The 17,875-nt window shown below is 33.5% G+C and overlaps 1 protein-coding gene across 5 annotated transcripts in view; it reads right to left on the reverse strand.

Moving 5' to 3' along the window:
- SLC26A7 (solute carrier family 26 member 7) overlaps nucleotides 1–17,875 on the reverse strand; it is a 157,825-nt gene that overhangs the window by 13,886 nt on the left and 126,064 nt on the right. For all 5 annotated transcript variants that reach the window (XM_017965441.4, XM_078352719.1, XM_078352717.1 and 2 more), the window contains one exon: nucleotides 15,981–16,029. In XM_017965441.4, coding sequence (XP_017820930.1) covers nucleotides 15,981–16,029 — 49 coding nt within the window. The remainder of the gene's footprint in view (nucleotides 1–15,980; nucleotides 16,030–17,875) is intronic.

The following is a 17,875-nucleotide window of genomic DNA, read 5'->3' on the forward strand; positions in this document are numbered from 1 at the left end:
GCAATTCATGATGTTCTTCTAAATGAAAAGAGACAGTCTTAATGGTAAAGTTACCAATTCACTCAAATGAAAATTTAAATACAATGGACATTTCTAACATCTTTCCAAAAATAAGTGAAGTTTTCTCTTACGTAGTATCCTTTCAGTTCTGCCGTTGCACTAATTTTATGGCTATAACCTTGTGTTCTAAGCTTCTAAGTAAATCAACCAGAGCAATAAAAATCACATAATCCTAGAGAAGAGTAAAGTGAATGCACAGCTAATATCCTGCCTTAAGCAAAATGAGGTAAGCTTGGAGCATGTGCAAAGGAAACAACTAATCTATACCCATGCGGAATGTGGTAAATGATGGGCTTCATCTACAAAAAAACATTTCAGAAAGAAATTAACCATCAGGTGTGGGTGGGCAATTAACTCCAAACTGTGAAAGCTGGCTCTTTCCTATGGAATATTCATTAACTTCGTTAATTAAAAAATATTCATAGTTGCATAATTTAAGAGTGCTTTTATATACTTCAAAAGTTTCTTGACAGTCTGTAACTCATAATTTTTTAAAGAAAGTATTTTCTATTGATATCGATTAACTATTGAGAAGCAGATTTGCATCCTGAATTTCTCAAGAAAATAAGAAGATAAGAAATATTTAAGACAAACTACAACATTACCTTTCTAAAACATGTGCACATATTATTGAACATTTCCTTCCCTCCTTCCTTCCTTCCTTCCTTCCTTCCTTCCTTCCTTCCTTCCTTCCCTCCCTCCCTCCCTCCCTCCTTCCTTCCCTTCCTTCCTTCCCTCTTTCCTTCCTTCTTTCCTTCCTTCCTTCCCTCCCTCCCTCCCTTCTTCCTTCCTTTCTTTCCTCCCAGCAGTCAGCTAATATAGATGTATTGAGTGCCTACTCTAAGCACTGTCCTAGAAAATGTAAGTACAATGATGAACAAGGAAGACAGGAATCCCTGCCATCATCAGACTCACAATCAGGTAGGGAAACTAGTCAGTTGAACTAGTAATTTGAAGTGTGATGAGGTCTAGAGAAGATGTGAAGAAAATGCTATGGAGGTGCAAGAGATCTCATGTGGTGGACAGAATAATCCCCCTTAAAGATGTACACATTTTAACTTCCAGAAACTGAATATGTTGTGCTACAAGGCAAAAGGGACTTTGTAACAGATTTGATTAATTTAAGGATGTTCAGATTGGCAGGTTATCCTAGATTTCTCAGGTAGCCCCAGTGTCGTGCAATGAAACAGGAAGTTTGAAGTCAGAGAAGATTGGTGACAGAAGAGATGACATCACTTCTAAGATTTGAAGATGAGAGAGGAGAGATTTGAAGATGTCACACTGGCAGCTTGCAAATGGAGCACAGGGCCATGACCCAAGGAATATAGATGGCCTCCGAAAGTCAGAAAGGGCAGGAAAATTAATTCTCCTCTAGAGCCTCTATAAGGAATGCAGCCCTGCCAAATTTGACTCTATGTCGAAACTCATTTCAGTGACTTCTGTCATCTAAAACTGTAAAATAACAAATTTGTGCTATTTAAGCCACTAAATTTGTGGCAATTTATTTCAGCACCAATAGGAAACTAATATACCTGCATCCTTTATTTGGGAAATGAGTAATAAGGATGGGAACTTGTTTAGATTTCAAGGTCATTGATGACAGAATTCATGTCTACTTTCTTCATCCTTGAATATCAGATTTATCAGATGTTCAGTCTGTATAGGAAAGATTAACTGAGTGAACAAGAACATGAATTAATGCAGGAGTGAATGGAAGAATGTGCTGTGTGAGCTGAGACTTGAAGAATGATTAGAAGTTAAGTAGATGAGTAGGTGATTGAGGTAGACTCAGCAAGTCATAATGCTAAGAGAGCCCTTAACAGGGTGCCTCTTGGTATTGGCATAAACTGACTAAAATGTTTTGGAGACTCAAACTACTAAAAGTGGTAATGAAAGATTCCTCTAAAAATTGAGCAATTTTTATTTTTACTAAGAGAAATATCATGATTTCCATCTTATAATTGATGTAACCCTGCTTCATGTATTTTGATTATTCTATCATGTGCTCTACTACAGATCTTTTCCTTCTGAAACAATTTTTAGGAGAGAGGGCTATTTTTAATTCTCTTCCTTCTTGCTCATTCCCTTACTCAGTTTATGTCTTTTCTTATTTTAATCACTTGCAGATCTATTCTGTAGTCCCTAAAACCCACTGGATGCCTCCTGGATGACCTCACTTAAGTTTACCATTGTTCTACCTAAACTCACTTTTCCTTTTAGCTGTTCACTGACCTCCCTATTATTCCCAGTTTGAGAGTTTCAGCCCTTCAGAATCATCATTTGCATTGTTCTCTTCCTTATTCCAACTCCCAAAAAGTTCCAGCTGGTGTTCGTTACACTGCTGAAATCCCTTTTGAGTCCTTCCTCTCCATCTTCACGATGACCAAAGAAGAGAAAGATAGAGCCTTCACCTTGTCTTCTCTAGATTATTATCACCCTACCATTCTTGCTTGCCTCCCTGCAGGCTGAATTTAGACCAAACCTCTTGAATCTGAACCTTAAGTACTCTTTCATGTATACAGCCTACTTTCAACAGGGACTTATGTCCTGCCTCCACCCCTAACTAGCTGCACAATCCAGAGCAAACGAAGTCTCCCCTATGGGCCTCATCTTCGTCAGTAAAATTATTTTAAAATTAAGAGTAGGACATTTGCCTATTACCTATTGTAGTTATTGAGAAGAATGCCCTGTGAGATGCTATACAAATATTTTGTTCACTGGACAATGAAGGATAATACAATGGAAATTAAAAATGCATTATTTACCTTAAAAATCTAGTTAGCAGGAAAATATGCATAAATATAATGACTCTATAGCCATATAGTCAATATGTGATTGACTAAAGCATGTGGTATTTTTTCTGTTTCACTGTTACTATGAACTCCACTTTATAGGTGAAGATACTGAATCCCAAACTGCATTTGACGAACATTCCTCTGTATGGATCTACTTGACTTTTTTCTACCTAACAAGATTGAAAAGAAGTGTGTCTCTTCAATATATTTTACTTCTCAGTTAAACCTCAAAAACATGTAAGATTTGGATTGGAAGAAAAGGAAGATGGTTCTAGTTATGAGAATCCAAATAAAGGCTTAGACCCCGAGATGATTAAGTTAGATATTGGAGCCATAAATGGATTTGTCTGGCTGGGATGAAGGCCTTGTATAATGTGTGGTAAGAAGGAAAGCAATTTGAAAGGATAAGGAATAATTTTATGTGCCACGCTAGGGAGTAGGTACTTGACCCTCAGAAGGAAGCTATTATAATTTATTAAGAACAGAAGGTATTTTTTAAAGTAGAGGTGATTTAACATTAATCTGTCATTACATCACAAAATGAAATGAAAGCAGAAATGGCAATTAAATCTCAGCTACATGTCAACTCCATTTGTAAAACCTTCTTACAACACTATGCTGAGAAGATTCAGAGGCTACTTGGGCTCATAGGAAAAAGTGCCCTGATCTATTATTTCATCTGGCATTCACACACATACTGGTTATTTTCTACCTATAGAACAAAGGCTATCTCATAGCAGAATATAAAAACAAATCAAAATAATACTAATTCATTTCTAACATAATTAAGGACAGAATCAGTCATAGAAGTGAAAATGTAAAGGTAATGAAACCAAGTTATAGGTTTTAGGGATTAAATTAATATGTGAAATAAAAAATAAACACTGTACATATAACCTCAGCATTTAAAGCATAGTAGAGCAGGGCACTACTTGAACAAGAGAGAGATAAGGGAACCAAGGAAACTTTGGAGGGTAGAAAAGAGGATGTCAGAAGAAGTGTTCTGATCCACTTTGTCTCTCAACTATAGAAGGGCCACTGGGTGCCAAAGAGTTTCACGAAGACCCAGCAAAGGTGATCATGCCCCATCGGCTATGGTCTGTGCAAAGTGGCCCTGGTCAGGATGCAGAAGAAGAAACTCCCTTAATTTTTCACTTCAGAAAGAGAGTAAGGCACTCAAGAAGTTAAATAAATATTATTCTGGTACTACATTAAGTGTTTTCTGAGAGCACAAGGCAGGTAAAAGTAAATAACCACAATAAACTAGGAAAGACCAGAAAAGCTGACATCTGAGATGTATCCATGTTGATGTGGGTCCATGCAGTTGATTCATATGTTCATATTCTATTTTATTATGTTGTATATTTATTTATAACATATTATATGCTGTAATTCAATTGATACTCTAATATGTATTTTATTCTTTTATAAAAACATTCTACATATTACTTGTCCATTGCATTGCTAATGGGTGTTTTGCTTATTTCGAGTTTTGGGGGATTAATGAAGAATTCTATGAAAAATTTTGTATGCTTTTTCAGATACAAATATTAGAGATTTTTTTAATTGTCTTTATAAGTGCCAAAATTAATATAATTCAGTTTTTTCATTCATCTAAGTTTATATGAAATGAAATTAGAACCTTACAATATGTTTTTGTGTCTTGCTTTCTTTCCAACATTGTTTATAAGATGTATAAAATTTTCATTATTATGTAAGTATAACATATAACAAATACATTAAGTAAAAACCCAATTGCATAAATATGTCACAATTTATATGTACCTGCTACATCAGTTGCAGACCTGAGCTATTTCCAGGTTTGGATAGTTACAAACAATATTGTTGTGAATATTCTTGTTTGTGTACTTTGCTGCACATAAACTATCATTTCTTCAGATGTACAACTAGGAACAGAATTGCTGATCATAGGATACGTGTATCTTCAACTTTATAAAACACTGCCAAACTGTTTCCCAAAGTGGATGCACAGACGATAATCTGAAAATGAAAAATCTGAAATGCTCCAAAATCAAAAACTTTCTGAATGTCAACATGATATTATAAGTTACCTTGAACACATCCTTTTACTATATTAATGGTATTTCACAATTTTTACTGTTCAGTACTTATATGTAGATAAATATAAGAAAATGACTGCTTATTGGTAGCATATAAATTCAGTCAGGAATGATGGTAATGCCAAACAACACGAGATCATTGTCCACATGGGTAGCTGAGATAGTGATGCCTTTGCTTTCCGATGGTTCAATGTACACAAACTTTGTTTCATGCATGAAAATATTTGAAATATTATATAAAATTACCTTCAGATTATGTGTATAGTATATAATATAAAATATAAATGAATTTTGTGTTTAGAATTGGGCCCCATTCCCAAGATACCTTATAATGCATAAATAAATATTCCAAAATCCAAAGAAATTCAAAATCTGAAACACTTCTGGTTAAATATTTCAGGTGATACTCAACTTGTAAGAGTTTATACTACCACCAACATTCCTTCTCCTCCCTTCTCCTCCCTTCCCCTTCCCTTCCCTTTCCCTTCTTGACTATTTGCATTTTTATTTAAAAATTTAAATAAGCTTGTAAAAAGCCATTAAAATATTCTATTGTAACTTTACAAAATATTAAGTCTAAATCTAAATCTATATATCAATTTCAGAAATTATGCTTTTTGATATCAAGTATTCTAATCAATGGACATTGTATTTCCTTCTATTTATTTATAAATATTTACTTTCTCCAGGTATTTTTAACATCTCATAATAAAGTTATACACCTTCATCGGGTGTAGGTCTATATATTTTTATTTAAATTCACTTCTAAGATTTGATTTTTTTAAAGATACTGTAAATGGTAGCTTTCATGTATTTTGTATTTGATGCTAGTATACTGAAACCAATTGATTTTATATTGTTTATGAATTACAGAAAATTTTTAACCTCTCAATTCAAATATAGTGTATTATTTTTATATTTTACATATACGATTATTTCATGCATGAATGATATGAGTTTTTCTCTTTTCTTTTTATGAAAATTGTTACATGTTTCATTGTTCTTGCGTTACTACACTGGCTAGAACTGCTAATACAATGCTAAATATCAGTGATGATAGTAGATACGCTAAATCTATTGCTAAGAGTTTTTGTTATGCACATATTTGAATTTGGTTATACAGGCTTTACCACGTTTTAAGAGTTTGTCAAGTGAATGTTTCTTTAATCTGGCCATGATGCATTTTAATATTATATATATATATACACATATGTAAATACATACTTATATAAATATGTACACACAGAAGATAGTCTATGTTTTCGTATAGAATGTACACTCATGAACAAAATTAGCCAATCATTTTATTTAATCCTTCTGATCATGTCAAATACAGGTATCAAGATTATGCCAGGCTTATAACATTACTTGTGTGAATTTACTCCTTCATTTTCTAGGTCAAAATTATGTCCCCTTTGGTAGAATTCACTGGTGAAGACATGGAATAGTCTGTGTGGGGAGATTTTGGATTAATGATTTAATTTCTTTAATGGATATAAAAAAATTAAAGTGTGTTTTTAATTTTGAGTCAATTTTGTATGAATATACATTACTAGGAATTTGTTAATATCATCTAAAATTTATTTTGATATCAAGACACCAATAATACTCTCATCTTTTATACACCCACAGGATTTGTAGTTATATTCCTTTTTGTTCCTAATATTGTTACTTGTACTTTATCTTTCTTTTCCATAGTCTTGCCGATATTTAATGATTTTATTATTCTTTACAATGAACAAATTTGAACTCTGTTGATCCTCTTGTTCTTTTCTATTTGATTGATTTCAATTCCTACATTTATTATTTTATCCTTTCTACTCTCAGATGGTTCATTTTTCATTAGTTAACCTCCTGATATAGATCATTAAGTCACTAATTTTCAGTCTTTTTTTCTAATATTGTATATGTAGTATAGTGTGAAAATTTTGTTCAAGTACTCCTTATCTGTATTTCATAAGTTTTGATAAGCACCATTTTTGTTAAAATTTAATTAATACTTCTTTTAATTCTGAATGATTTCTTCTTTGAATAACAGGTCATTACAAAGAATATTTCTTAACTTCCAAATATACGATAGATTTTGGGTTATATTTTTGCTGTAAATTTCTTTCTGTTAAATATTTCCAACTTACTTGAATTTTTGACAGAAACTGGCCTGTATAATTTTCATTATTTGAAATGTGCTGAAACTTGCATTATGACCCAGTGTATGGTCATCAGAGAGACAGTGAGACGCAGGGCGCTCTGTCTGAGAGAGAACACAACAGCCCAAGCTGAGTGTCCAACTAGATCTTCAGCCAAAAATGATAATCCTAATTAAGTTCTTCAGAATATTTTTTTCTTTTCCAGACCTTTAGCAAGGTGCTTCTAAATCATTCTCACATTTATTACAACATATATATACCTAATGTAATTTATCATTATAATATAATCATATATTATAATCTTATGTTTATAATCATAATTATATATTTATATATGCTTTATACAAATATGCAATTGTATTATAATTATATAATTGTAATATAACTACATAAGATATTAATCACAAATTTTAATATATATAAATATAATATATAATAATATAATAAATATAATATAATAAATATAATATTTATATATGTAATCTATAATATATAATATATATTATATATAATATAATAATGTTAATACTATGTAAATATAGTCTATATTATTATATATTACAAAAATAATTAATATATAATTATAATTATATAATAATCAATATAAATATAATTAATTATAAATACAATTAACTATAATTATATAGAAATATAAATATAATTGATATATTTACATATTAATAATTATTATTATCATATATTTATATATTAATTATTATCAATGTGATGTGGTGGCAATCACTGAAGGGGGCAGCACCAGCAGCCAGGAACAAACATGGAGAGGTAAGCATCTCCCACTCCCTTCATCCACTATTGAGGATTCAGAAGAGGTTCTCCCTGCTGGGGACTGGTATATGTGAAGAAAAGCACTTGGTGAAAGTGCTTTTCATGGCAGTTCCATCACCATTGAAAGAGAGCCCACCTTGCTTGGGATTGCACAATGGGCAGGGACCAACTTCTCCTTCCTATACAGAGCAGCAGCAGCCCTGCAGAGAGAGCATAAGCTGCAGAGTTGTCTGCTCTGGACTGGGGAAGGTGGCTTTGCCCTGAGTTGGCTTTGGTGGAACTGGACAAAGGACTTTATTCACGGTATGCAGCCACTCTGCAGCCATGAGCCAAAGGTCAAATTCTGTATAAACTGAAGGTCATGAGCCCTGAGGCAGTGGTGTGATAGGGAAGTGAATTCCATTCCTGCCAGCTCAGCATGAGGATCTTGTTCTCTCCTCACTGGCCCTTCATTGGAGACCTACTCACAGTGCAACATAATCTCGCCTTGCCAACCTCCTGTGAGAACAAGTGCTTCCACTCCTCAGCCTCCTGGAGAGTGAGCCAGCTCTTACTTTTTTTTTTTTTTAATTTTTTATTGGATTTTAGGTTTTGGGGTACATGAGCAGAGCATGTAAGACAGTTGCGTAGGAACACACATGGCAGTGTGCTTTTCTTTCCTTCTCCACTTCACTCACATTTGGCATTTCTCCCCAGGCTATCCCTCCCCACCGCCCCCTCCCACTGGCCCTCCCCTTTTCCCCCCAATAGACCCCAGTGTTTAGTACTCCCCTTTCTGTGTCCATGTGTTCTCATTTTTCTTGGCGCAATCGGTTAGCGCGCGGTACTTATACGACAGCTCTTACTTTTAATTACCACCCACTGGACTGAAGCCTGAACTGCCCCACAAAATAAAATTCTGCTACTGGAAGGATATAGTGCTAGTGCAGGAGAAAAGCTATTTGAGATCTCTGCACCCTCAGTCCTGCAGAAGATAGTATTTTGGCTCATACATTCAATATATCAGTACAACAGGCAGCATCTGAGAAAACCACTGCACAAAAGCCCTATCCACAACCAAGGAATTCATGCAGAACCTTGCCCTGAAAGCAGCCAGAAATGAATTCAATGGATTGTAAAAAACATACACTGCAGTATACCCTCAAGGGAAAAAAAAGAATACAAAATTTAGAAGTCCCATTCAAATTACAGAAAATTCAAAAATAAGCAACACCTCCTTCAGATAAGAAGAAATCAGTGAAAGAACTATGCAATACAAAATGACAGTGTCTTGACACCTCCAAAGGATCAAACTAGCTCTCTAGCAATTGATCCTAACAAACAAATAACAACAAAAAAAGTCAAAATAGAAATGACAGATAAGGAATTCAAAATGTGGATTGCAAAGAAACCCAGTGAGATCAAGGAGTCCAGGAGAAAGTTGAAAACTAACACAAAGAAACCAGAAAATAATTCAGGACATGAATGATAGCTATTTTTTTATAAAAGCCAAATAGAACACCTAGAATTAAACCATGTACTAAAGGAATTTCAAAACACAGTTGAAAACTCTAATAATATACTTGAAAAAAACAGAATAAATAATTTTAGACCTTGAAGACTAGTCTTACAAATTAACCTAGACCAAAAAGGAAAAAAGGAAAAGGTATTTTAAAAATCAAACAAAGCATTCAAGAAATTTGAAATTATGTACTACAATTAAACCTGTAACTTATAGGCATTCCTGAGACAAAAGAAGAAGAAGTAAGCAACTTCAAAAACATACTTTAGTGAATAATTCAGAGAAATGTTTCCTATCTTGCAGGTGAGGTAATCATCCAGATATAGGAAATTCAGAAAACACATGTGAAATACTGTGGAAGAAGACATCACTGAAGCAGAGTCATCAGACTACTCCAGGCCAACATAGAAAAAAAAAAAAAACAACTTAAAGGCAGCTAGAGAAAAGGGCTAAATTATCTATAAAGGAAATCCCATTACACTAACAGTAGACTTCTCAGCAGGAATATTATGAGGCAATGGAGATTGGGGGCCTATATTTAGCTTTCTTGAAAAAAAAATGCCAGCCAAGAATTTTATATTCTGTCAAATTAAGCTTCATAAAAGAAGGAGAAATAGCTTTCTCAGACAAGGAAATGCTAGGACTACCAGACCAGCCCTATGAGAAACGTTCAAAAGAGTTCTAAACATGAAAATGAAAGGACAATACTTGTTACCATGAAAGCATACTCTGCACAATGTTCACAGGTTTTATAAAGCAATTACACATTTGAGACTACAAAGCAACTAGGTAACAACACTATGACAGGAACAAAACCTCACATATCAATATTAACCTTGAATATAAAAGGCCTAAATGCTCCACTTAAAAGATATAGTTTGGCAAAATGGGTCTTTTTTTTAAAGACCCAACCATCTGCTGCCTCCATAGACTCATTTTATGTATAATGACACAGACGCAAAGTAAGGGGGTGGAGAAAGATCTATCTCACGACTGGAAAACATAAAAGACAGGAGTTTCTATTCTTGTATCAAATAAAACAGACTATATTTTATGGCAAAAAAACAATGGCAAAAAAAAAACAGACAAAGAAGGATCTTATATAATAATAAAGGTTTCAATTCAATAAGATTTAACTATCCCTAAATATATATGCATCCAACACTGAAGCACCCAGATTTAGAAAATGAATAATACCAGAGCTAAGAAAAGGGACAGGTGGCCAAATTATAATAGTAGGGGACTTCCAACATCCCGCTGACTGCACTAGAAAGATCACTGAGGTAGAAAACTTAAAAAGGAACTCTGATTTAAATTGGATTCTTGACTGGAATGACCTAATAGATCCTACAGAACATTTCATATAAAAAACACAGAATATACATTTTTTCTCATCTGCAAATGAAACATTCTTTAAAATTTTCCACATACTTGATCATAAAGCAAATCTAAATAAATTCAAAAAATTTATATCACATCAAGCATCTTTTTGGAAAACAGTGGTATAAAAGTATAAATTGATACAAAAAGGAACTCTCAAAATCACACAAGTACATGGAAACTAAACAGCTTGCTCTGGAATGACTCGAGTCAAGAATAAAATTAAGGTAGAATTCAAAAGTATTTTTGAAATAAATCAATATAATGATACAATGTACCAAAACTTCTAAGATACAGCAAAAAACAGTGTTAAGTGAAAAGTTTATAGTATTGTCTACATCAAAAACATAAGAAGATCTCAGATTAACAACCTAGTTCTAAAGGAACTAGACAAACAAGAACAAATAAACCCAAAGCTAGCCAAAAGAAAGAAGTAACAAAAATAAGAGTATAACTAAATGAAATTGAGACTCCTCCCCCAACAACAAAAAACATACCAAGGACAAATGAAACAAAAATTTGGTTCTTTGAAAGGCTAAACAAAATTGATAGACTACTAGCTAGATTAACCAACAGTGAAAAAAGGGCAGGGGGATGGTTCAAATAAGTACAGTGAGAAATGGTAAAGGTGACATCATAACTGATAGCACAGAAATTCGAAAGATCCTCAGAGACTACTATGGCCATCTCTATGCACATAAACTAGTAAACAAAGAGGAAAGGGATAAATTCCAGGAAACATACAACTTCCCAAGATTGAACCAGGAAGACACTGAAATCTTAATCAGACAAATGATGAGTTATGAGATTTATTCAGTAATTAAAAAAATCTACCAACCAAAAAGAAGTCCAGGACCAAATGGATACACAGATGAATTCTATGAGATATACAATGAAGAGCTGGTACCAAGTTCATCAAAACTATTTTAAAAAATTCAGGAGGACAGAGTCCTCTCTAGCACATTCTTTGAAACCAACATCATCCTGATGCCAAAATCTGGTAAGGACACAACAAAAAAGTAGTACTGAAGGCCAATATCCCTGATGAACAAAGGCAAAAATTCTAATTAGCAAAGTGAATGCAGCAGCACATCAAAAACAAAAATACTGGGTTTTATTCCAGCAACACAAGGATGGGTCATCATTTGTATCTATCAATAAATGTGGCTCACCATATAAACAGAATTAAAAACAAAAACCTATAATATCTTAAATTTAGAGAAAGTATTCAATAAAATTCAACATGCCTTCATGATACAAACCCCCAACAAATTAGGTGTCAAAGGAACATACATGAAAATGATAAAAGCAATCTATGGCAAACTCACCTCCAGAATCATACTGAATGGCCAAAGACTGATAGTATTCCCCTTAAGAATTTGAACATGACAAGGATGCCTACCTACTCTCACGATTCCTATTCAATATAGTACTGGAAGTACTAACCAGGGAAATCAGATATGAGAAAGAAATAAAAAATATCTAAATAGAAAAAGAAGTCAAACTGTCTCTCTTCACAAATGAAATAATTCTATACCTAGAAAGTGCTAAAGACTCTGCCAAAAGGTTTCTGAAACTAATGAATGGCTCAGTAAAGTTTCAGAATACAAAATTAATGCACAAAATCTGTTGCATATATGTACACCAACAAAGCTGAAGCTGAGAGACCAAATCAAGAACTCAATCCCATTTACAACTGCCACAGAAAAAAATAAAATACCTAGGAATACATGTAATCAAGGAAATGAAAGACCTCTACCAGTAGAACTACAAAACACTGGTGAAATAAATTACAGATGACACAACCAAATAGAGAAACAACACATTGTCATGGAAATGAAGAGTCAATGTCATTAAAATGACTACCACCCAAAACAATCTACAGATCCAATACAATTCCTAATACATGACATTATTTTTTTCACAGAAATAAAAAAAATAATTAAATAATTCATATGAAACCAAAATAGAGCTGAAGTAGGTGAAGTAATCCTAAATGAAAAAGAATAAAGCTGGAAGCATTGTATTATCCAACTTCAAACTATACTATAAGGCTATAAACCAAAAATGCATAGTTCTGGTACAAAAACAGATACATAGATCAATGGAACAGAATAGATAATCCAGAAATAAATCTACATTTATACAGCCAATTGATCTTCAACAATATCAACAAAAATTCAAAATGGAGAAAGGACTTCTTATTCAAAGATGGTGCTGGGAAAACTGGCTAGCCATATGCAAATGAAACTGAACCCTTTCTTTCACCGTATACAAAAATTAACTCAAGATGGTTAACTACTTAAATGTAAGACCTAAAACTATAAAAATTCTATCAGAAAACTGCGGAATAACTCTTGTGGACATTGGTATAAGCAAAAAATGTATGACTATAATCTCAAAAGCAAATGCAACAAAAACAAAAGGTCTTCTACACAGCAAAAGAAACAACCAACAGATTAAACAGATAATCAAAAGAATGGGAAAAGATATGTACAAACTATACATCCAATAAAGTACTAATATTTGGAAGCTATAAGGAATTTGAACTCATCAATGAAAAAAAGAAAATACCCTATTAAAAAGTGAGCAAAGGACATGAACAGACACTTCTCAAAAGAAGATACACATATGGCCAACAAACATATTAGAAAAATTCTCGGCCGGGCGCGGTGGCTCACGCCTGTAATTCCCAGCACTTTGGGAGGCCGAGGCTGGTGGATCACGAGGTCAAGATACCGAAACCATCCTGGTCAACATAGTGAAACCCCGTCTCTACTAAAAATACAAAAATTAGCTGGGCATGGTGGCACGTGCCTGTAATCCCAGCTACTCAGGAGGCTGAGGCAGGAGAATTGCCTGAACCCAGGAGGCAGAGGTTGCGGTGAGCCGAGATCGCGCCATTGCACTCCAGCCTGGGTAAGAAGAGCAAAACTCCATCTCAAAAAAAAAAAAATAATAATTGCTCAACATTACTAATCATCAGAGAAATGCAAATCAAAATCAAATGAGATACCATCTCATACCAGTCAGAAAAGCTATTATTAGAAAGTCAAAAACTAACATGTTGGTAAGAATATGGAGAAAAGGAAATGCTTACACTGTATGTGGGGGAATGTAAATTAGTTCAAACCCTGCCTTCCACCATGGAAAACAGTATAGAGATTTCTCAAACAACTAAAGATAGAGCTACTATTCAACCTAGCAATCCCACTACTGGGTATCTACCCAAAGGAAAAGAAATCATTTTATCAAAAAAATCTCTTACAGTCTTATGTTGATCACAGTACTATTTACAATTGAAAAGTCATAGTATAATCCTAAGTGGACTGGATAAAGAAAACGTACTATATATACAACATGGAATATTAGCCACAGAAAAGAATGAAATTTTGTCTTTTGCAGCAACATGGTTGGAGCTGGAGGTAATCTAAAGCAAATTAATTCAGAAATAGAAAACCAAATACCACATGTTCTCACTTATAAGTGGGAGCTAAGCAATAAATACACATGGACATAAAAATGGAAATACTAGACATCAGGAATTCCAAAAGTGGGAAGGACAGAAGATGAGGAGAAAGTTGAAAAACTACCTATTGGGTCCTATGTTCACTATTTGGGTGACAGAGTCACTGGAAGCCCATAGCCCAGTATTACTCAATATACCAATGTAATAAACTTGCACATGTCCTCCCAGTATTACTCAATACACCAATGTAATAAACTTGCACATGTCCTCCCAGTATTACTCAATACACCAATATAATAAACTTGCACATGTCAAATTGAAAGTAAATTTTAAAACTAGATTCATAATTGACTTCCCCTTCTTAATAAGAAAATGGGAAGTTTTTAAAAAATCCGGATTTCACCTGAATTCTCAGCAGTAACCTATTTCTTCAAACTTGTGACCTAATAACAGACAAATGTATAGTACTGTTTTGTTCCTTTAAAAATCATGTTAATTCTTTAACTCCATGCTAAAAAGAACTTACTTATTTTGAAGCATAGGTTTAAAGTAATAGATGTCATTCCATTAGTAACACCTTTTTATAAATCTAATACATTTGTTAGTAAAATTATTTCTAAAAATCCAAAATAAAAAGCAATACAAATAAGTACTTCTCAAAGATTTCCAATAAAAATCCCTTTTTTTCTGCCTACTTAGAAGAAATTAGATAAGCAAATATTGTAGGATGCAAGAAAAGAGAATTCTGTGTAACCATTTATATTAAATAAAAGTCACAATGATGAATAATTTAAGTACACTGATGCTTTAATCTTAGTAAATATCAAATTAAAAAATAAATATACAATTTTGTTTTAATTCAACTTTTTATCATTTAGTTATAACATCACAATGTTTTCATTCATATTTTCCTTTGTACCTTTTAGTTTTCTCAATACTGAGACAATGATCACATCAGTTCATGAGTTTGCAAAGAAAGAAAATTAAACTTCTAGAGAATATTGATCTGGTAATTTAACAAGCATCCAGTATCAAAATATTTGTTTCTGTCACCTGATTTTTCAGATAAATATGAACATGTAATAGCTTTAAGTTGCTGGTTTGTTTTTGGTGAAAACCCAAAATGTATTCAAAGGTATGTTTTATGATAAATCCTGATTCATATTAAAACTACACTAATGCCAGGAATTTCAATTTGTGGTTCAAACATTTAAGTAAATGAAAAGGAGAGGAAAGAGGAGAGAAAAGGTAATGAAGAGGGAGCAGAGGAAAAGAAGAGAGGAGAGAAGAAGAAAAAAAAGAAATGGGAGGAGGAGATTGAAGAGAGAATAGGGAACAGGAAGGAATAAAGAGTAAAAGGAAAAAAAAGAAAGAGAAAGGAGAAGGAAAAATAGAAAAAATAAGGAGGAAAGAAGAGGAGAGAGGAGAAAGAGAAAGAAGAGAAGTGAAGGGAAGAAGGAGAAGAGACAAGGAAGTAGGAAGAGAGGAGGAGGGGGAAAGAGAGTAGAGGAGGGAGAAGGAGCCAAATGACCAAATCTATTTGCTGCAAATAAAAGTATTAGTGCTTATTTGGTAACATAAGCTTAAACTAAAACCAGTAGGAGGGAGGAGGAGAGTAGAGCGAAGAGGAAAATTAGGAGGAAAGAGGAAGAAGAACAGAGGAGGGAGGCAGATGAGGAGGAGAAGGGGAAGAAGATTTTATTATCTGGTCTATATTCAATTCAAACACTTAGATTTTCTTTTTCTTTAATGCTAACTCACCATTGCAGTTGCCATTGGATAGGGAATTGAGCAAGGTGTTTTGTTCACACTAAAATGAAAACAAATGCAAATAATAATAAAATGTTATAAAGTTTTACTTCGGCCTAAAAAAAATCATATCATTCTTTTATTTACAAAGAATAACAAAGTGCTAGACTCCAAAATTTTTCTTCACTAGCTTTCTTTTCAGAATAATGTATACAACAAACTTTGAAATAATAAAATAATTAATTCTAAGTGTATAGCAATTCAGTAAATAATTTATGTTATCAGTCAGACTGTCTTCTTTAGAATATTTTCTGCAAAACAAATTTGTTTTGATTTGGGATTAGAAATTAAACATTTAGACATTTTGTAAGTAGCATATTCAATCAGAAATCACCTTTATTTACATAGCATTTTCAGAGGGAGAGCCACTGATCATATATTTCATGTTGCTACTACATGAAAATATTGGATAATATCCTACAGTTAATCTTGTCTGATAATAATTGACGCTTCTAATTCATGTGCCACTTCTCAAATAATATATTAGTGCTATTTTTGTTAATCACGATGATAGTAATTGATATTTCTTCAGTACTCACTATATGCCAAAGAATTTACACTAATCATTTCATCCTCAGAACAATCTTATGGGGTTACAAATTTTATTTTTCATATGAGAGAGTCAAAGATTAGAAAGGTTAAAAAAGTCACAAAGCTAGTAAGAGCATGGATGAGAACCAAAGCTCATGCCTTTCCAATTCCAAGATTCATGTTCTCAACCACTATATTACACAGTCTGTCTCATGAATCAGTTTTTATCTTAAAGGCTGACTAGAGAACCTCTGTTTTATCTTCTTGATAGCCAATGCCACAGCTTATGTATTTTAAGTCTGACTTTTACAGTTATCAGCTATAATCTATTTTACCTCTCTCTATTTGTACCTCCCTTTTAATGTAACATTCAGGTAATGCCACTTAAATCTCGGGGCTTGGAATGATTAAGTTAGCATGATTAAAGGGACTGACCCCTGAGAGATATTCAATGAATTTGAGTTTCCTTTCCCTCCTCTTAAAAATATCTCATCGGAAATCTCCCGTGCAAAAGAATTTCAAAATAAAATATGTAGATACTACACCTTTAAGGTGGTGGATCATAACTCCACACTCCTTTAGTGTGGGCTGCACATAGTGACTTTCTTCCAGAGAGCACGGAATAGAGAGAAGGGAGAGTCACTTTACAGTGGAGAAACCTGGCAAACACTCCCTTATCCAGGTGATTGAGGTAGAGTAAACATGTTGATAAATCATGTTAATTGTAGGTACCCTTGATACAATGTGATGAGAAGGACACTTTACCTCCATAGTTTTCCTCCTAAGAGGGGCCCATGCTTAGAAGGGTCTCCCATCTGGTTTAATAATATTCTGTCACCATTTTGAAATTCTTAATAATTGTTGAACAAGGGACTTCACATTTTCATTTTGCACCAGGCCCCTGTAAATTACATTATCTGATCTTGTATATTAGGCTAATATGGTACAAATTAGGATAAAGCCCAAAGACAGAAGTGTGAAGCTGTGAGGGACAGGAATGTGGTTCAGGACAGCTCCTAAGACATCAGAAATGGGAGGGCCAAGATCCTCTATGTACCTGAGTGACTGGGGAATAAGTAGCTCAAGGACACAAGGAAAAGAACAGATCCTTGTGATCTAGAGGAGTCACAGGCAGTTAATCTTGGCTTCAAAGTCCATACTCCTAACATTACAGAATGCTTAAGGATTCAAATGACAATGGATGGCTTATTTACATTAAATCATATTGATGCACATTTGATTCAATATCTCTGTTAATTGACATTATAAATGGAGTAAATAATTCTGGAATTTTATAATAATATTTTCATAATGTT

This window comes from Callithrix jacchus, chromosome 16, assembly GCF_049354715.1.
Source record: "Callithrix jacchus isolate 240 chromosome 16, calJac240_pri, whole genome shotgun sequence".
NCBI lineage: Eukaryota > Metazoa > Chordata > Mammalia > Primates > Cebidae > Callithrix > Callithrix jacchus.